Here is a 21341-nt window from a genome sequence, read left to right as displayed (position 1 = left end):
ACTTTCTTTACTGATAAAAATATAAATTTTCACGTTTAACAAGATTGTTAATAGGATTATATAATATTGGATATAAAAATATTGTTAAGAGGACTATATATAATTTAGAATACTTTATTTAATAATTTATGAACATAATATATTTATTTTTTTAAAACTATAACTACTTCAAGAATTCAGTAGAGATTGTAGTATTTTTTTATGTTGAATCACATAAAGATTTAAATTTATTCAATCCAACCAAAGGATAGTTTTTACTTTTTTATTATCTCCCCCAGTACGCCATAAAATGTCACAAGCTCGATATCAAAAAAATATAAATAAAGTGTATTGAAACATTCAATGAAATATCAATATATTTTTATAGGTTTATAAGAAAATATTAGTGAGATAAAATTTGTAAAATATGGAGTCCGTAACCAAAGATCATGATAAGTACTGATGAACGAACTAAAATGAAATTAGTAACAAAAATAGCGGAGGAAGGGATTACTAATGTAGCAAAGAACTACAAGGTAAATGCAACAAATTAAAACACAGAAACTGAAGAAATCACAAGGTATTAACATTGCACTTAACATATTAAGGGAATCAAATTATGAATACTTCAATCAATTCAAATGCAACAAGAATTGTCTTTTACTAAGTATACTCCTAGAATTATGGAATCATAGGTAGTATCCATCAACAGATGCATAGTATCCATTAATCTACATTTTTAAGAGGCCAACAAATATATTCATTATTAGTATAAAAAATCCGTAGAGGCATAATAATCGAAGATCTAAACCATAATTCATTCACGATTCTTACTCAAAACAAGTAAGATCCATAATTTGTCGTCACATAAATCACTTCATATTCTATGTTAAAGATTGCATTAGAAAGCTGAAAATATTTATGATAGAAAAGACGTGTCCAAAAATAAAGGACAAGAAAAAAAAGGAGATAAATAATGAAATTGATGTTGATGAATGATTATAAAGATGCCGAACTAATTGTGACAATTAAACTAGGAATCGTGCACTTGGACCTCTATTTTATCTAACTAGTTTCAGTTAGCCAAACTATTTTTTACCTTGAGATTTCGGTAAGCCAAACTAATTTTACCGTGTGGTGTTTTACCACTATAAAAAGTTGAAACCTCCAACAGAGCCATCATAAACATGCTTGCCACAACAAACGAAGTATAGTATTCCATGGTGACAAGGATCATTTTTCAATAAAGAAAGATTGAGAAGAGACCACTGAGTAAAATTAATTTTTCTTTTTTCTTTTTCCTTGCCAAATGCTATTATTCAATAAAGAGAAAATATCAGCTCAAGTAAAACACCCTAAATCTATAAGTAGAAGAAGATATTCTACATTCAAGAATCTAATTTACAGCCTACCCTAGGAATTAACCTAAACTTTATAACAAAATTTATGCTATATGTACAATATTGTTACAGCTTACACATTCAAATAAGTCTCCTGTTTCTGAAAAACTGAGTTACAGCACGGCACAAAAAGCATCATCCACGCACTCAAGTCTTACCGCCCCTCATCCGAACTAGCTGAGACCTCGCTGCCAACTACAGATGTCCCACCACCCTGTATTTCTTCTTCACTGGACATACTATCTTCACTAGAACAAGAAAATGATTCACTTTCATCATCACTAACAACACCAGCTCTACGCCGCCTCCTGACAACACCTCTTCCCTGCAAAGCAAGTCGCCTGCGTTTTCTGGCTTTCCGCTTTCCTTTGGGAAAGTCTTCTTGGTGAGATTCAAAACTCTTACTCCCAGCATCTTTTGAAGTTTTTACCATCTGATCTTCATTATCCTCGGACTCCATGCTCAGGGAATCAGTATCAAGTTTGCCTCGTTTTCTACTCACACTAGTCTGAAATAGAAAGCACGTAAATATAGACAACACAGTTATGCACATTTCAACGTAGAAGTAATGCTTAAAGATAATATAATCTTCAAAATCTCCAGAATTCTCTAAAAACATTATAGCCACATAAACAAGAGAGATGACTGTATGCATTACTACATCCACTTACAAGTAAGCTCGACTGTGCGCATGCAAACAAAATATCTACACCAGATGGAACTGTGCTAAAAAGGGGCATATAAGGAAGTGTTATGTATCAAAATTATGTATTTGTGCAAATCCACATACTTACAAAATTATGTATTGGACAAATTCACATAGCAGTGTTAAGTATCAAAATTATGTATCTGAAAAAACTGGTGCAATAGTCTAAAACTTATTACTATCTCCATCCCACAATAAGAGTCACATTTCACTTTTACCATAAAAGATAAGTTGGTTGGAAAGTTAGTAGAATATGGGACCCATTTTTTTATATGGTTTTATAATAAAATGTGAGTGGAGTGAGTTAGTGGAATGTGGAACCTACTTACTATTTTATGGTAAAAATGAAGTGTGATAATTATTGTTGGACAGATCGAAATAGAAAAGAGTGACAATATTGTGGGACGGAAGGGGTATTAAAACTGAGATATGAATCCTTAGATCAAAAAAATGGATGCTGGAGATATAAGATTCATATTCCACCAACTTATTCCACTCACATTTTATAATAAAATTAATATATATAAGTGGGACCCATAGTCCACGAACTTATTCAACCCACTTTTTTAACATTTCTTAAAACTCGTGCCCACACAAAATGTGACTCCTATTGTGGAACGGTGAGGAGCAGATAACAAGGAACTACTTGAGGAGTAATAACAAGGAACTACTTGAGGAGTAATAACAAGGAACTACGTGAGGAGCAGATAGATAAAAGCGTTTGCACAAGAATACCTTTGGCCCACGGTCAACTAGACGAGCCCATTCACTTCGGTTCCTCAAACAATCAAGTACGGCCTGTGAGTGGCTTGAATATGCATAGCGCTCTCCATTATGTTTCCTTAGGTGAGGCCAATGCTGGGAATAAGCATTAAAATATTTTTTAAGTGGAAAAAAAATGAAGATAAAATTTTACCAGTCAATTGAAAGACTACGCCACTCAATTGTATAATCCACAAGCGAGCGAGAGAGAGAGAGAGTAATGATAAACCATAGATTAAGTAAAGTGGCATACCGGCAGAACAGCATTACACAGTTCTTCGTAAGTCATGCGTTTTCCTTCACTCATAATCTCAGCAATCAAACCTACAAAATTCAATCCCAAATAATGATAAACCATGCTTTTAGCAATCTGTATCAGAAACACAATATACAAGTCGAATTTTAAGCTGGAAAGAGCACAAACCAGGCAAAGTACGATTTGTCTGACGACTAACCATCTGCCGATCATCATCAGCAGCACTCCTTGATGATGGGCGATTAGATACATTGTGGCCATTAGCATCCACTGATGATGACATGGAGCTGTTCGCGTTTGTCTTCTTCATTGATGGCACACTTTTCACTAGAGCACCATCTACTTCTTTTCTTGAAAGCTGATCTACACTGTAACTGGAATTATGCCTCCTGTTATCCTGCGAAGTAGGTTTTCTCTCCAACTTTTTAACTTCGTTGACAGCTTCCAGAGGAGCGTGCGATCCATCTCCAGAAAAGTCCTTGGTCCTCCTCCTAGAAGCCTTCAATTCATTAAAGATGAGTCATAACCTTGATTTCATAGTCAGATAAAAATACTGAAAAGCAACTCAATGGACAAATTAAGATGGGCATACCATGCCCTGATCTTTTCCACCACTAGAAGTTCTCTTCATCAGTACACTAGTAGCATTTGGACCTGTTAACTGAGGTAAACTTCCAGCATGACGCATGCGTGGCACCCGAGGAACTCTTGGAGAACTATTCAGTTCTTGATGTAAAAGTAAAGCAAGCTGAATGTGACATACCACAAAAAGGTTAGATGAGAAAGAATATGTAAAATACAAACATAAAATTCGATAATTGCTTTATACCTCTTCATCACTCAAGGTAGCGGGAATATTTGATGATGCTGAAGAGGTCATTGAAATTACATGTCCTTTAGATGGCGGGTTACAACCTGTCTGATAAGACTTTTCACCTTTTCCAGAAACAGCTGAAGCTACCGCTTTATTGGATGCACCCTCCACTGATGGCAGACTAGCACACTCACCAGCAACATGACTGGATGCAACATTTGAGCCCAATGGTACTTTAGAAGAAGAATGAAGACTGTGATCCTTCAAATCTGATGCCTTTTTTGAATCAAATGAGTTGGACATTTTCTTGGTCTCTGATATTTTTGCCAGAGGGCCTGATCTTGAAGGTTCTTTAAGTAATTTCTTTGGCCTCCCACATTTTTCTACATGCTCAACTTTATCAGCTGAAGCATTGTCTTTCATAGTTCCCTGACTGCTATCAGACAACTCATGTCTGATATGAACAGAGGAATTTTGAGCAGTTAAGGCCATGTAATTTTCAGATGATTTGGACACGATACCGGAAGAAGTGGATCTCAATACAGAAACTCCTGCTTTACGCTGATATGAAGCTGTTGAATGACTTCTCGATGTGCCATTTGATTTGAGTAATTCATCAGCCACTTCCGAGCTCGGTTTAAGCCCTGATGACCTTTTTCTTGCTCCAATAGAACCTTCTGATCCTGAATGTTCTCTCTTGGGATGAAGGGTACCTTCAGCTGAGCCATCAGGTTTATTCGTTTTAGAACGGCCAACGATATGGCTCCTGCTAGCTTCAAGGACCTTAGCTTCAGTTGCTTCTGTGTTTACAGTAGACATCCCAACCACTTTTCCTTCCCCGGTAACAACATTAACAGACAATCCAGGAGATTGAGTTGAGGCTTCGGCGGCCGCATCTAATTTTACGTAATTCAAATGTAGAGACTCAACCAACTGGTCCCTGTGATCATCGGCATCTGACTCAATTTTCAGTTTCTTAATTGGCTGTGAGTTGGCCTCGTCAATGTCTAAATCTTGACCGTGTTCACTTTCTTTAGCATCTGCAGCAGCAATTCTAACATGTGCAACAACAGGCTCCTTTCCAGATGAGCCAGTTCCTACACTTCCAGTACCAGCTTGACATCTCTGACGTGTATCACCAGTAACTTAATTAATAAATTAAAATTCGCATGCTGCTAAGTAATTATCCTCTCAACATGTTGAAGCACACTAAAGTAGCTATAGTTAAATGCTCTACTGGGAACTAATCAATATTGATGGTCAAAAGCTCAAAACACACACTCCATGTATGCATTATGAAATATTTTACTCAACAGCTTTATATCTTGTTATCCATAATCCGCAACATGAAGACAACGACACATGCATTGCGAATAAAACAATTTAGAAACACTACTCATAAGAAAAGCAATTGCATAATTTAGCCATCAAGCAAAAATGAATTATGCAACATGATGGCTACAAATTAGAGGCACAATTTCTACTACCTCTGCTTTTCCTATCTGACATCTAAAAGATCAATGCCTCCGACAGGCATGTTTTTCCTTTACTGTTTTTACTTGTCTAAATATGTTAACATTCCTAACATACCTTACTTTGATCTAATTTAAGGTTTAAGTTTTCAGACAGAAAGTCCTATTTACAAGCAAAATTTTCAAGGGGAGACCTTGATAAACTTTGCCCCAAGGAGAATGAGTAGAAGCTAAGATAATAGCTTATATAACAGCTTATAGGAGACATTGAAAATGTTGTATAGCATGGATGAAACTGAAAATAATTAAACATAATTTAAACCTACAACTAAACAAGTTGGACTTATGGTACATAGCAACAACAGGTATGCAAACCAACCAAAGCTATACATACAAATGAGACACCATTCTCTAAAAAAGCCTAGAATACCTAAATCCATATTTTAAATATGCTAGACAAGAACTTTGTGCAGATAAATCAGCACAATAGCAGCACTGCATTGCAAGTACAATTGTACAAATAGTTGATAGTATATAAAGAATTAAAGGCAATGAATATACAAACCTCTTCATTTACAATTAAGCTCCTGGGACCATTCACTTCAGTTAAAGATTCCACACCGTTACACATCTTGGAGACATTCTCTGATTCCAGAGGAACTTGAGCCCCTTTATAGCCAACCCGTAACATTTCACCCCTTGAAACATCATTTTTAGGGGTGGCCTCTAGACCATGCTCATTTGATGCTAAGTTGGTAGCACATTCACCAAGACGATCCAATGGTTGATCGCCAAGATCTTTGCCACATTGAAGATCATCACTGACAGCCTTGCAGCTTCTGCCTTGAGAAAACTCAAGATGTTTTCCATCTCTTGAGAATGTTGAAGCTAATAGTATAGATGGAAAAAATAAATCATATGTATCACAATAAACAACTACCACTAACTAAACTTCATTCGACCATTCATCTAGAGAAAATGATAAACTCGCCTCAAACACAATAACATATAGACAGTTCAAAGAAAACAAAGCTAGATTTGAAAATATACATCAACTCACCTGCTTTCGAGCCATGAACATTCTGCTTTTTAAAATCACCCTCTTTATCAGTAGCCCTAACCTTTTTCTTTACATTTTGATCCTTTGTTCTCAGTTCCTCTTTTTTGCGCTTTCCAGAATGCAATATAACGGTCACCGAATTTTTCTTCTTTATGCTCAACTCAGGGGCAGAATGTGGTTTGTCACCAGCTAACTTCTTCTTCTGTCTAGGTGCCTCTGTTTCCTGACACACACCCCTGTCAACAATCCCCCCTTTTACGCTAACAGAATCTACCACTGGGGCAGGCGAAGTACCGTCGTGTTTCTTCAACAAAGAGAATAAAACCCGAGCACCATTATCAGATTTGTTGGCATTCTTTTCACCATTTGTCGTATCCATCTCTTCGTATTCCTTCTCATCAACCTTTCCCTGACCCAAGAGAGGAAACTCAGTATACCTAAGGTTAAACTTCTTAGGAACATAACCAGTAGACTTCCACAACTGAGGTCCAAAAACTGAAGACATACCAATCCCAGAAAATAAAGCAGGTTCCCCACCGGGCACCCCTTGCACGTGAACCCTCTCTTCCATGGGAATATCAGCCCAAAGCCTAAAAGGCCTACCCGATGCTACCGCTGGTGGATTCGGATTTTCCATACTCAGCGTCTTGGTCGGTAACTCAACTAAAAACTCCGCTACCTCTGTCTCCTCGCTCTCATTCCTAACCCCGCTGCTGCCACCTCCGCCGCTGCTCTTGCTCTTGCACTTGTCACAGGCAAACGATTTCTCGCTCTTGACGTAGCGCGAGCAGCGCGTGTGCACCCACACCCCGCACTCATCGCAATCAACCATCTCCTCGCCGTCGTCGAAAGTCACGCCGCAGACGCAGTCCACCGTCCATGACCCGTCCACCCAGTCGTCGTGGCGGGGCTCCGCAATCGGAAGCCGATGCGAACGGCTCCTCATTGCAGCCAGAGACCTCTAAACCTAATACGGACTTTTCAATGAAACCCTAATTCTCACACACATCACCTAAATCTCTACAAATTGATGAATTTATTCCGTCGGATTACACCAAGACCACGAATTAGAGGCGGGACCATATGCGTAATGAGAAGGCGTACCTGCTGAAGCAGCAAAAGCTGTTGAATTGGAGAGATTGAGGATGAATCAGTGTATTGCTGGAGAGAAGAAGAACGGAACCCAGAGAATTGTGAAATTGGGTTTGGGGAATGAAGTGGCGTCCGCGACGCGTTTTGCTGCGGGTAGCTTTAGCGTGGCATCCGAATATGACCCGATTCGACCCGCCGATCTAATTTTGCTTTTGTTTCTTTTTTCCTTTATTCGATTTTTTAATTTAGCATTTATTTATGAGTAAAAGGCAAAATTGGTCATGAACATATACCCAGATTTTGGTCCTAGAATCTTTTGAATTTTTATATCTTGAACATTTCAACTCGGATAATTTATTCACTTTATCTATTTATTATCATTTTTACAAAACGAATGCTCAAAAGTAACTGGGACTGCTAAAGCGGGACGGAGGGAGTACTATCTCATTTTATATAGATGATTAGGGTTGTTTCAGTTTTAAAGTGATTAGGGTTTCAGTTGTTGGGGGGAAATTTTGGATTTTGAATTCTGGGGCTTTACATAGATTTTTGATTATGAATAGTTTGGGGAAAAATTGGATTTGAGATTCTGGGGCTTTATATAGATGCATGAGTATGAATATTTTTTTTGGGAATGTGGATTGTGGTGGGATAGTGAACTCAAATTTATTGGGTGTGTGTGTATGGTTTGTCATGTCAGGGATGCATGACTATGTCCCGAAAAAGGGTTAATGTCAGACTATAAATGTCGACTTTGTGGTGTCGTCGGCCACAACAAAAGAAGCTGTCCGACGCATGAGCCAGTAGCAGGATGCATCGGCTCCAAACCTACGACAAGTAGTCTTTTTGTATGAGTGTATTATTTGGATTATAATTCTACGAAGCAGCCTAGGTCCCAACCTTGAATTAGATTTGGCACCCTATATTCCATTGTCTAATTGTTGTTTATATAAGCAGGGAAGAAGCACAAGCGATTAGAAGAACAACAAAAATGCGCATTGTGTTGCCAACCCGGTCACAACAGGACAAGCTGTCCAAGTGCCATAGCTGACATGTTTGCGGATCCGGCCTCAGCTTCGGTGGTGGGTGACAACCTAGCCAGTGCATCGACTTTGAAGAAGAAATGAGATGTCGTGTTGTCTTCCTGTCAATTCAAACAATTGTCTTACTGCCTCAATACAATTGTTTTATAACTTGACTGTTTTTTGTTCATATTTTGGTTGGTTTGGGAGAGGGCAGTGCCCATTGTGGCTGAATAGAATATTGACCGGTTATTGGTGATGTATTTTGGTCCAGTCAGTGTGCTCGTTTTGGTTGGGGCACTGCCCAATTATGTAAACTTTGGTGAAGCTTGATTCTACTACCACTAATGTAAACTTTAGTGTAGGTTTTGTAGTTCATTTCATGAATTTGGTTGATGGTATTTATGATTTGTACTACTGCTAATGTATATTTTCAATCACTCAAATGTGCATTTTTTTTCTAAAGCATGAGCTAAATCCATATATGTCAACATTAGTATTGCAAATTCACCCTCCTATCTTGGGAACCTCTGTTCCATCAGATATAAAAAACTATGGATGTTACTTTTGCTAAGTTGACAGAAGCAAATCATGGAAGGCAATCTTTATTTATTTGAAATGATAAGATTAGAACTAAATAGGAATATGATTATGAAATGAACAGAATAATGAAAGAAGAACACAACTTAAAGAGAGGTAGCAATGAATATACCCTCAGCCATCAAAGAGCTAGATTTACCATGTTGTTCAGCCAAAAACAATACACCATCAAATATGTCAGAAACGCATAATATAGCTCACGTTTCGGACAAACGAGACATATGAAGAACTTATATAGAGTAATTATGAACACACTAAATTACTATGTTCAATAGTATCTCAAGAATTGAAATTCAGTTGACCATATGAATGGAAATTACCTCCATTTCTGCAACAGCAACATGTGACACATACACACACACACATCAATTTAGCTTCCTAACTCTCTCGATTCTATGAGCTTTTAGGCCGTTGACGGACCTTCAATTTCAACCCAGATGGCATCTCACACTCACCTTCATCTCCACAAACTTAAGAATTTCTGCATTGAAGTATTGAACCATATAGCTCAAGATTTAGTATTTACATCAAATTACTCAACAAGCTCATAGCAACACAATTTCCAGAATCAGTGCAACATAATTTCCAGCATCAATTGCATTACTTCTTCATCACAATTTTAGTTCATCACACTACACTTCGATTGTTCATCATCTGAAATTCACTACTTGAATTTCAACATACAAACAAACATTACAAACATTACAATAACAAAGAACCATAATCCATACATCACAACAGTAGTTAATTTCTGTATGGTCTGATTATTATCATTGATCGATGCCAAAATCAACCCTAAAGTTTCCCCATCCGTCTCGGCCAGCATCAGTGATGAATCCACGTCGTCTTCTTCTTCTTTAATTGACCCGATTGGTTCGCACCACTTGAAAAAAGTGCACTCTTTTTTCTCACAAACAAAGTAGAGCTTCCCCTTTTAGGTTTGCCATGGCTTTTGATGATTCGGAGTGAAGCAAGTTTCTTGCAATTGCAAGACTCGTACCGGAATCGAAGGTCACGTCAGTCACCACTCTCGCCGGACCTGGCCGCGGAACCTCTGCTGCAGGACGACCGCTCCAGCATTACGAAGTTGAGCCACGAAGGTTCTTCGTTTTTCAGCGGAGGAAGAAGATGAAAGTGGCGCAGTTTTGAAACCCTAGTGAATAATCGATGTCTGTTAAAAATTGGAATAAATAATTTATGATTTGGAATAAATAATTTATGATTTTATTTAAAAAAATAATTTTGATTATTAAATAATTAAAAATTGCTTAAGTTGGTCAAAATTGGGTTAAAACCGTTGACCGTTTAAAAATTGACGGAACTGTTAGTGTAGGACCGATTGTGATCCGAGTTGAAATATTTGGAATGTAAAAATTCAAAAGATAAAGTCTAGAACCAAAATCGTAAAATGAGCATATGTTTAGGACCAGTTTTGGCCTTTACTCTTTATTTATACATAATTTTTGTGTTGAATTGATGGATCAATAAATTATTAAACTTTAATTTAAGGAATACTCATTCCGTTCACGAAGAATAATATCATTTATGGATGCACAAATTTTAATGAATAATTGGTACAACAAGAGATATGGAAGACAAAGTAGATTAAGTAAGAGGGAGAAAGAGAATAAATAAGATAGAAGAGAAAAATTGGATAGAGACTGAAAAAAAAATTCCATTTCTAAAATAGGAAAAACACTCCAAAATTGTAAAATAAGATTATTCTTGAACGGAGAGGATATTATTTAAGAATCAAATTTACATGATTTAGCATATGAAATATGGATAGTTTACTTTTACATTTATCGTCGTGACATGTCAACAATATCATTTGACTCACTCAAGGTCTCAAGCGAAGCATAACTATACCTTTTGTATTCATAGTCATATTAGAAATAGATCACTCACTCTTCTAAGGGGTGGGTGACTCATTTCTAATACTGCTTAACATATGTGTATCCATATGAACCATATTTCATATACATATGTGATTTCTTACTAACTTTTCAATAATGGAAATTCACATTCTTCAATACACTCTCTCTATTTCAAGGAAGATGGGCTCTTCCTTAGGCAGCACAGGCTTTTTTATATGTTAAGTGGAGAGATAAAATAAGAGGAAGAATAAAGTAGAGATGGACGTGTTTTCAATTTAAGAAATGAGTCTCCCCTAGGTCCAAATCGTTTATGATTTATGACTATTTTATTGGAACATACTGAAGAAATATATGGAAAATCATACTCCTTTCGCCACCTAAAAATAAGAAGTTTTAAGATGATATATGTTTTAATGAAAAATTGGTAAATTAAAAAAGTGATGGAAAGAAAAGTGTCTAGTGAAAAATGAGTCAAACCTCATTGATGTCATCCTCGGACGATCCTTCTAACACCTACCATAACAAAAGGTAACTATCTCACAAAAATCATTATAAATTAATTTTTATTTAGTTGGAGCTGAAATTTGGATCCAATACAAAGGATACAAAAAAATATGTTTTGTCAAACGGTGAGAATAGTTGACAGTGGTTTAATTGGTTGTTTCACAATACAGTCCCTTACGATGAGGTTGCGAACGAGAACGGATATCGCACCATGGAGGTGACATGGCATGGCCCTCATTAGTGGCCGACTCAAGTCGTTCAATGGACTCGGAATACGATGCGCATCACCCATGCTCACATCATAATGATCTCAAACAACGTTTTACGTCGCTTTATATATATATATATATATATATATATATATATAGGGTGCTGCTAGGTTGAGATTATTTAGCTAAATTGAGAAATGAGATGCAATATCAGCCATTAATCCACAAGATTAACTAAATGTCAACAGCTATCACATTATGTCAACACGGGGGTATAAGTGTCATTTCGTGTTTTAATGTGTCGGATTGTTGACATGGCTTATATGTCTAGTTGACATGACTTATAATTGTTGTTGACATGGTTTCTATGTGCAGTTGACATGGTTGTACGTGTAATTGACATGGCTTGTAACACAGTTGACATGGCTTGTATGTGTAGTTGACATGACATGTATGTGCCGTTGACACGATATGCACCATAGTTGTCATAGTGTCACCGGCTTATATATCAAATGTCAACAACTTATAGTAAAATGTATTAGCTTGTATATCAAATGTCAACAGCTTGTCAAAAGCTTGTATATATTGTCAACAACTCAAAAACAATTATTGTAATTAAAAAATAACAACTATTTGACTTAATCTTCTCTAAGCATCATAGTATACAACTATGCAATAGCTTAATTGATAATTCCATAACAGAAACGGAGACGGAGTCGGAGGAGATTGACTCGCCGGAGGTGGAGCGGCTGAGGGAGGATCTGTTGGACGGAATCGAAGAGGATTCCGATCTCTGCACTTCCATCCACGACCTCGACTCGTTCATGAAGAGTTTCGAGGAGGAAATCACTACATCTCCCACTTCCAGTCACGGATCCGGAGCGGCTGAGGAAAGAATCGTCGAATCGGCGTCGGATTGCGGCGAATCCGGAGAGGTTGAGGAAGGAATCGTCGAATTGGTGTCGGATTCCGGCGAATCGCGGCCGGATCTAGGCTATCTGCTCGAGGCGTCGGACGGCGAGCTAGGGATTCCACCTCCGGCGGCGTCTCCGGCGAGGAAGGAGCTGGTGACGGGGTGAGGAGGAGCGTTGCCGTGATTTGAGGCGGAGCATCAGCGAGAAGGGTCGGAAAAGAGTGGAGGAGGAGATGAGCAGAAGGTGGAGGCGTAAGGGAAGAAGAATGGGAGGGGAGAAGTTAGTTTTCATTTGTTTTCAACTAAATTTACCATTATACCCTTTCATAATAAATTAATCTCAAAATATTTTTTTTGGGCAAATCTGGACCACTCATTTAATAAAAATGAGTGGCTGATGTTGCATCTCATTTCTCAATTAGCCTAAAAAATCTCAATTGATCATGGACCTATATATATATATATATATATATATCACTAACGTCAAGCCCTAAAATTATTATTCGTTGAGGCTAACATCATGATTTCTTACTCTCTCCATCCAAACTAAATTAAGTCATATTCATTTTTGGGATGTTCTAACTAAGATAAGTGACTGAGTTAGAGTTGTCAACTGGGCCGGACCCGGCCCACCAGTGAAACGAAGCGGGCATGGGCTGGGCTCATTAGTTGAGATGGGCTCCAATTGGGCCGTTTTGTAAACCCAGGCCCGACCCAGGCCCAGGACCATCTGAAGCCCAGGTCTGGGCCCATCAAAGGCTCACCTTCTATAATTAGTATTTTTAATGTAATTAGGAGATTAATCACTAATGATAGTATATTTCTCTATTCATGCATGTCATCTTGTGCACGAGACATGTTAATTTTGTCTATTGTTCCAATTTTTTTGGTGTCACCGAATGGATTCAAACAGTAATAGTTTAATATCAACATACGTTTCCAACTAATTAAATCATGATTGCAACATTCAATCCCGACTTCATCTATTTTTTTCTTATATTTTTTTATCTAAGAGATAACAAAGACGGTTCTGAAGTTTAACTTTAAGAAAATTAGTAATTTACGTATTCAAACCTTGATATTTGATGAATAATTATAGAATTATTTAAATTTTCTAGTTAGTTCTTATACTTGTAGTTTTAAAAATGCAACATCAACTTATGTGTCATCATCTACTAACAAAAACTAACAATATTGATTTTTCCTTTAGTTATACACTTTCTTTTAAATAGAATAAAGAACATGAAAAATATTGATAACACAAAGTCAATAAAATGAACTTAAACACATTATTTAAATTTAGATTTAGTTAATGAGATATAAATACAAGTTATATGTTTTATTTTTGCATATAATACATTTACGATATCTTTAAAATACATAAATAAAAAATTGAAACGAAGTCCAGCCCAGCCCAGCCCGGTCCGGGCTAAGCAAACTTTAAAAATCCCGCCCCGGCTCAGACATTGGCCTGGGTCTGGCCTGGCCTCAATATAGACGGGTCTGGGCCGAGCTGGGCCGGCCCGAACCACTTTACAACTCTAGACTTGGTCATTTCTTTTTTTGACAAAAATAAAATATTACTCTTATTTCATTTTATTACCTACTTTACTCTCTCTTGCCTTTCCTACTTTATTAAGAGCATCCACTACGCGTCCCGTCACCGTCCCGCGTTCCGTCACGGAGGGATGGAACCGCGGCGGGACGCGTTGCAGCAGGTCGTTCCGTCCTCAGCCCGTCCCGAGACCCGTCACGCCGCGACACGGGACGCGACGTCTCGCCACGCGCCGAGCTCCCAGGCCATGCGTGACGCCCACTCGCTGGCCCGCAAGTGGGTTTCGTCACGCTGACGCAATAATTCATTTTTTTTAATTCGAATTTAAATATATTTTTTTTTCAAACGGTAATGTTACCGTTTTTTAGCCGTTTTTCAAATTGTTTTTATTTTTTTTAATTTCTTTACTCTATAAAGACTCCTATTTCATACTCATTTCACACACAAACACACATCTATTCCTCTCAAATCATCTCTATATCCACTCCAATTTCCATCTCAAATCAACTCAAACTAATGGATCATTTGGAGCAAATGCGTCAAATAATGGAACAATCACTTTAAGAAGATCGATGCCGGGAGGCGGAGGAAGCCGCGCCGCCCCAACGACGCTCCCGGACGTACATCCATCGTAACCGGGAGGAAGCCGCCGCAAGGTTAGTACGCGACTACTTCTGCGATAACCCGGTTTGGGGAGATACCTACTTCCGTCGCCATTTCCGCATGGGGAAACCGCTATTTCTCCACATCGCGAATACTTTGGCGGCCCGGGAAGAGTTTTTCCGAGAAGGGTTCGACGCGGTTGGCCGTCCCAGCCACACGACGCTGCAGAAATGTACTACAGCAATCCGTCAGCTTACGACTGGACAAACGACCGACATGTTCGACGAATACCTCCACATCGGAGACACCACTGGGCGCACGTGTTTGCTCAAATTCTGCAAAGGCTTCCGGGCAGCCTTCACCGATGAATTTTTTCGGAGGCCAAGCACGATTGATTGTCAGTTCCTCCTCGACCTGCACGAACAAGTGCACAGATTCCCTGGGATGCTTGGTAGTGTCGATTGCATGCACTGGCAATAGAAGAATTGTCCGGTGGCGTGGAGGGGGTCCTACACGAGCGGCCACAAAGGCACCCACCCAACCGTTGTACTTAGGCCGTTGCCGACTACCGGCTTTGGATCTGGAACGCGTACTTCGGGGTCCCCGGGTCGAACAACGAAGTTAACATGCTCCACCAGTCCGACCTCTTTACCGAAGTTTTGGACGGTAAAGCGCCGGCCATCAACTTCGTCGCCAACAACCGGCTGTATAAAATGGGGTACTATCTCGCCGACGACATCTACCCGAAGTGGCCGACCTTCGTGAAGACGTGCAGCAGGCCTGCGAACCCAAAGCAGGCTCTTTTTGCGCAGAAGCAGGAGGCTGCTCGCAAGGATGTGGAGAGGGCGTTCGGGGTTCTCCAAGCGCGCTTCAACATCATCAAAGCTCCGTCTCGTTCGTGGTTCATGGAGAGCATGGTCGACATCATGTATACGTGCATAATCTTGTACAACATGATTGTCCAAGACGAAGGACCCGAGGTGGGAAATTGGTTCGACCCTGAATCCCCCGGAAGCTCAACCGCAAGTAGTCCGCCTCGAAGTGGAGCGCATCCGTCTATACAAGATCGGTTATCTATTCGTGCAAGGACACGCGACTCTAGCGCCCACACCCAACTCCAAGAGGATCTAATTGAGCACATTTGTGCAAACTTTAGCGGAGGAAATTATTAAATTATGTATTTTTATTTTTTAGGAAATTATTAATGTTTTTTTACGAATTTTATGTTGTAAGTTTATTTTATTTAATGAAGTGTGTTTTTATTAATTGAATTTGGTTGGAAAAAAAATGAAATTGAATGAATAGTAATTTAAGGAACGGTTAAGTGACGGATAAGAGACGGAGGGTTGTAGGTTCCGTCCCTTAATTAAGGGATGGAGTAAAAAAGGACAATGAAGCCCCCAATAGTAGTTTAAGGAACGGCGATATAGTGACAGCGTAGTGGATGACCTAATCTCTCTTATTTTATTTTATTTTATTTTCATTTAATTCATTCAACATAATTTCTTAATCTATCTATTAAAAATTTTAGCCCCGACGTAATAAAAATGAGGGAGTACGTTGTAATCGCTTTATTATATATCATTATTCATTTCTGCCAAAGAGAGACAATGATATACAGCAACGTTTTAGTCACAATCCATATCGTTTTTCTTTTGATACAATATCACTTAATTCTTTCATATACTTCTTTCATATACAATATCACTGTTCCTTACGTGCAATATCATAGAGATAATGACATACCAACGTCTTAGTCATTTTGATACATAAAAAGATTATAATGTGTAATTGATAAAGTAAGAGAATGATGGAAAAATGTAAAAAAAGAGAGAAGGAAAATGTAATAGAAGTAGTATTATTGAATTGTAGAGCCATATTATTAGTGATATATAATTGGTTAAAAAAAATTATATTTAGACTTGGCCAAATTTTAGAGAATGGACTAAAATGATAAAAGTAATATATATTTCTTTAAGGACTGAGGGAGTATATTATTAATGCCAAAATGTAACCTTATTATTGTTTGAGTCTAGCATTATTATTCCGAATAATAATGTGTATTCCTAAATATTTAAATCTGGAACGAACAAAAATATCCCCACAATATAATATTATATCATATACACAATAAATCGGAGTATGAAATCTATATTAAATCTCTTAAATCAAAATGTTTTAAGTCACGGAACAAATATTTAAATCTGAAACACATGCACTTATTGCCTATAAATATACTGTATAAAAGTAGTACGAATATAGATGCAACATCGAAGTCCAAACATCACACTTAGACAAAAAAATGGGTAGTAATGGCAACAAGGATTCAATTTCAAATGATACCATCGGAAAAGTTATTACATGCAAAGGTATATTAATATCATCATAGATCATGTTTCTTACTGCATAATTCATATAGGTTGTAATTAGTCAGAAAATGTTACAGCTGCGGTGGCGTATGGTCCGGGGCAGCCGTTGATGGTGGAGGACATTCGGGTCGATCCTCCTCATAAAATGGAGCTCCGGATTCGGGTACTGTTCACTTCAATCTGCCAAACCGATCTCACATATTGGCGCAGCCAGGTATCATTGGAGTTGATTAAGATAAAAACATCTTTTTATAGTAATAAAAATTATGTACTACCATTTTCAGTCTTAGACCATAGAGATCTTGTGCTGAGCTTCGTCCTCGTCTTAATTTGTTGTGGTTCATGCCTTGAAGGATGAAGCTCATCGGATTTTCCCTCGGATTTTTGGTCATGAAGCTTCTGGGTAAGAAATAAAGCGATGCATACATACATTGGGGTGCGTTATAATGATAACTATTAGTATTAAATTGCTAAATTTGTTAACCCATCAACACAATGTATTTATTTACAACTTACAAGTAGTAATATAAGTTATGTGAGATGATTAATGTTGTTGAAAGTGGATTAGCATTCAGCTTGAAGAGATGAAAGGAAACAAGCTCGGTGCATCCGAGAGTTTGTTAGAAAGTGACCGTTAGGATCTATCCGTTGGAACAACTCGCTCCAACCGTTTTACTTTCTGTTTTAGTTTAGCTCTTTTGTTAGCTGCAATTTGTGCATAGATATAAGGCATGAGGTTTTTGTTGAGAAAACCGGGTAATTTTCTCTCAAATAGTGAAATGAACCGATTCAGTAATTTCAGAGTTAACCCAATGGGGTCTACTCTGAAATTACTGAATCGGTTCATTTCACTATTTGAGAGAAAATTACCCGGTTTTTTCAACAAGTGGTATCAGAGCCAAGGTTCGTCCTTGGTTCTATTTGTTTGTAATATTGAATACTTTATTTTGAGTCTGTAATGGCGGGTAATGATCAAGAAAACAAGGCTAGTTCTTCGTCATCGTGGTCGAGGCTTCCACTGTCAAATATGAAATTGACGGTGGAGATATTTGACGGTACTGGCCATTTTGGTATGTGGCAGGGGGAGGTTCTAGACTCTCTTTTCCAGCAAGGTCTTGACATTGCCATTGAAGAAAAGAAACCAGAAGATATAGATGATAAAGATTGGAGTACCATAAATCGGTTAGCTTGTGGAACAATTCGGTCGTGTCTATCCAGGGAGCAGAAGTATGCTGTCAAGAATGAGACTTCTGCACATAGATTGTGGAAGACACTGGAGGACAAATTTCTGAAGAAGAGTGGTCAGAATAAGCTCCTTATGAAGAAAAGGTTGTTCCGATTTGAATACCGACCAGGTACCACTATGAATGAACACATTACTTTGTTTAACCAATTAGTAGCAGACCTGCTAAATTTAGATGTGATATTTGAGGATGAGGATCTGGCATTGATGTTGTTGTCGTCTCTACCTGATGAATTTGAACATCTGGAGACCACATTACTCCACGGTAAAGAGAATGTGTCTTTAGATACTGTATGTTCTGCTTTGTATAGTCATGAATTGCGAAAGACAGATAAAATGAAAGGCAAAGCAGTTACAGATGAAGCATTAGTGGCAAGAGGTCGTCAACAAGGCCGATCAAAGGAAAGAAGAGGAAGGTCCAAATCGAAAAAGCGAGCTGCCAAAGATGAGTGTGCTTTCTGTTATGAGAAAGGACATTGGAAGAAAGACTGCCCAAAGTTGAAGAAGAAAGAAAAGGCTTCGCAAGATGCAAATGTTGCTGAATGCAAAAATGATGCGGAGTCAGATTGTTCTTTGACGGTTTCACCTTCAACATCGCATCCAGACGAGTGGATATTGGATTCAGGTTGCACCTATCATATGTGTCCCATCAGGGAGTGGTTCTTTGATTTCGAAGAACTCAATGGCGGACTTGTTTACATGGGGAATGACAGTCCATGTAAGACAACCGGGATAGGCTCAATCAAGCTACGAAATCAGGATAGATCCACTAGAATTTTAAAGGATGTGCGGTACGTGCCCCAGTTGAAGAAGAATCTCATCTCATTGGGGGCCTTAGAATCTAAAGGCCTAGTTGTGATGATGCGAGATGGAATTCTTAAAGCAACTTCAGGAGCATTGGTGATGCTGAAAGGTGTGAGGAAGAACAATTTGTATTACTACCAAGGTAGTACAGTTGTTGGGACAGTAGCAACTACAACTTCGAGTAATAAGAAGGATGCGGAGGCGACGAAGCTTTGGCATTTGCGATTGGGACATGCTGGTGAGAGATCATTGCAAATTCTCGCCAAGCAAGAATTATTGAAAGGTACGAAGTCTTGCAAATTAGAGTTTTGCGAGCATTGTGTTCTGGGAAAACAACGAAGAGTGAAATTTGGCACTGCAATCCATAATACGAAGGGAATTCTGGATTACGTGCACTCAGATGTGTGGGGACCTGCCAAGACTCCGTCACTTGGAGGTAAACACTATTTTGTCACTTTTGTTGATGATTTTTCCAGGAGAGTTTGGGTGTACACTATGAAGGGCAAAAATGAAGTCCTTGGGATTTTTCTGAAATGGAAAGCTCAAGTTGAAAATCAGATGGGAAGGAAGATCAAGGTTCTCCGATCTGACAACGGTGGAGAATACAAGAGTGATCCTTTCCAAGATGTATGCCAAGAGTATGGCATAGTTCGGCACTTCACAGTGAGAAATACACCACAGCAGAATGGAGTGTCAGAGCGTATGAATCGAACACTAGTGGAGAAAGTTCGTTGTATGCTGTCTAATGCTGGGCTAGACAGAAAATTTTGGGCTGAGGCCATCACATACGCTCAACACATTGTCAATCGTTTGCCATGTTCTGCCATTGATGGCAAGACTCCTTTAGAGGTATGGTCCGGTAAACCTGCAACTGATTATGATTCTTTGCATATTTTTGGTTCTATTGCATATTATCATGTGACTGAATCAAAGTTGGATCCACGTGCAAAGAAGGCTTTGTTTATGGGTTTCAGTGCTGGTGTTAAAGGATATCGGTTATGGTGTTTGGATTCTAAGAAGACGATTGTAAGTAGGGATGTTACCTTTGATGAATCTTCCATGTTGAATAAGGTAAATCCAAATAGTAGTGATACTTCGCAGCAGGCGGAGTATACACCGAAGCAGGTGGAGTTCGAAGAAGCAGTTGTGATCCCAACTACGAACACCACAAATGACTCTCCTACGGAAGAAGAAGAGTCAGATGATGAAGAGGTTCCACCCCAAGAACCTTAGCAGCAATCAGAGCCAATTGCAGTTAGGCGAATGAGGCGGAAAAATAAGAAACCTGCTCGATTTGCGGATATGGTAGCATATGCGCTTCCAGTTGTTGATGATGTTCCATGTATCTTTTCAAAAGCTATTGAAAGTTCAGAAAGCGATGGTTGGAAAGGTGCTTTGGAAGAAGAGATGCAATCTCTTCAGAAGAACAAGACGTGGAAGCTGATGCCATTGCCGAAAGGTAAGAAGGCAATTGGATGTAAATGGGTTTTTGCAAAGAAAGAGGGATTTCCTGACAAAGATGATGTTCGCTACAAAGCAAGATTGGTAGCTAAAGGCTACGCCCAGAAGGAGGGAATTGATTACAATGAGGTATTTTCTCCTGTTGTTAAACATTCCTCCATTAGAATTTTGTTGGCTTTGGTAGCGCAGTTGAATTTGGAGCTAGCTCAACTTGATGTGAAGACCACGTTTTTACACGGTGATCTGAAGGAGGAAATCTATATGACCCAACCGGAGGGATTCAAGGTTGCTGGTAAAGAAAATTGGGTTTGCAAGTTGAACAAATCGTGTACGGATTGAAGCAGTATTCAAGACAGTGGTACAAACGGTTTGACAAGTTTATGAAGGATCAGATGTACACAAGAAGCAAATACGACCACTGTGTGTATTTGCGCAGACTTCAAGATGGTTCCTACATCTACCTACTCTTATACGTTGATGATATGCTGATAGCATCAAAGAGCCAAGTTGAAATTGACAGATTGAAGGCTTAGTTGAGTAAAGAGTTCGAGATGAAGGATTTGGGGGAAGCCAAGAAGATTCTCGGCATGGAGATAACAAGAGATAGAGAAGGAGGCAAGCTTTGGCTGACACAGAAGCA

At 38.6% G+C, this 21341-nt stretch overlaps 2 protein-coding genes across 4 annotated transcripts in view; one reads left to right on the top strand and one right to left on the bottom strand.

Moving 5' to 3' along the window:
- Positions 1 to 1252: 1252 nt before the first annotated feature.
- Positions 1253 to 7675, bottom strand: LOC121755773. Of its 3 annotated transcripts, none has more exons than XM_042151155.1 (9): positions 7554 to 7675; positions 6450 to 7416; positions 5955 to 6277; positions 3933 to 5042; positions 3696 to 3851; positions 3272 to 3602; positions 3101 to 3171; positions 2821 to 2943; positions 1253 to 1887 (listed from the first exon to the last, which is right to left on the bottom strand). In XM_042151155.1, exons 2-9 carry the CDS (start codon positions 7393 to 7395, stop codon positions 1534 to 1536), a joined length of 3414 nt encoding a protein of 1137 aa, XP_042007089.1. In that variant the 5' UTR covers positions 7396 to 7416; positions 7554 to 7675; the 3' UTR covers positions 1253 to 1533. The 3 variants fall into 3 exon arrangements, with proteins under 3 accessions (XP_042007089.1, XP_042007091.1, XP_042007090.1); XM_042151157.1 differs by lacking the exon at positions 7554 to 7675 and having other exon boundaries at positions 6450 to 6858; positions 6957 to 7098; XM_042151156.1 differs by lacking the exons at positions 1253 to 1887; positions 7554 to 7675 and having other exon boundaries at positions 2821 to 2926; positions 6450 to 7547.
- A 9663-nt stretch (positions 7676 to 17338) lies between these two features.
- LOC121755631 (alcohol dehydrogenase-like 3) overlaps positions 17339 to 21341 on the top strand; it is a 32062-nt gene continuing 28059 nt past the window's right edge. Inside the window, exons 1-2 of the mRNA XM_042150952.1 lie at positions 17339 to 17407; positions 17547 to 17596. Of these exons, the coding sequence (XP_042006886.1) occupies positions 17339 to 17407; positions 17547 to 17596 (119 nt within the window). The remainder of the gene's footprint in view (positions 17408 to 17546; positions 17597 to 21341) is intronic.

The sequence above is a fragment of the Salvia splendens genome, chromosome 11, assembly GCF_004379255.2.
Source record: "Salvia splendens isolate huo1 chromosome 11, SspV2, whole genome shotgun sequence".
In the NCBI taxonomy this organism is placed as follows: Eukaryota; Viridiplantae; Streptophyta; class Magnoliopsida; order Lamiales; family Lamiaceae; genus Salvia; species Salvia splendens.
This window is presented reverse-complemented; position numbering and strand designations above follow the sequence as displayed.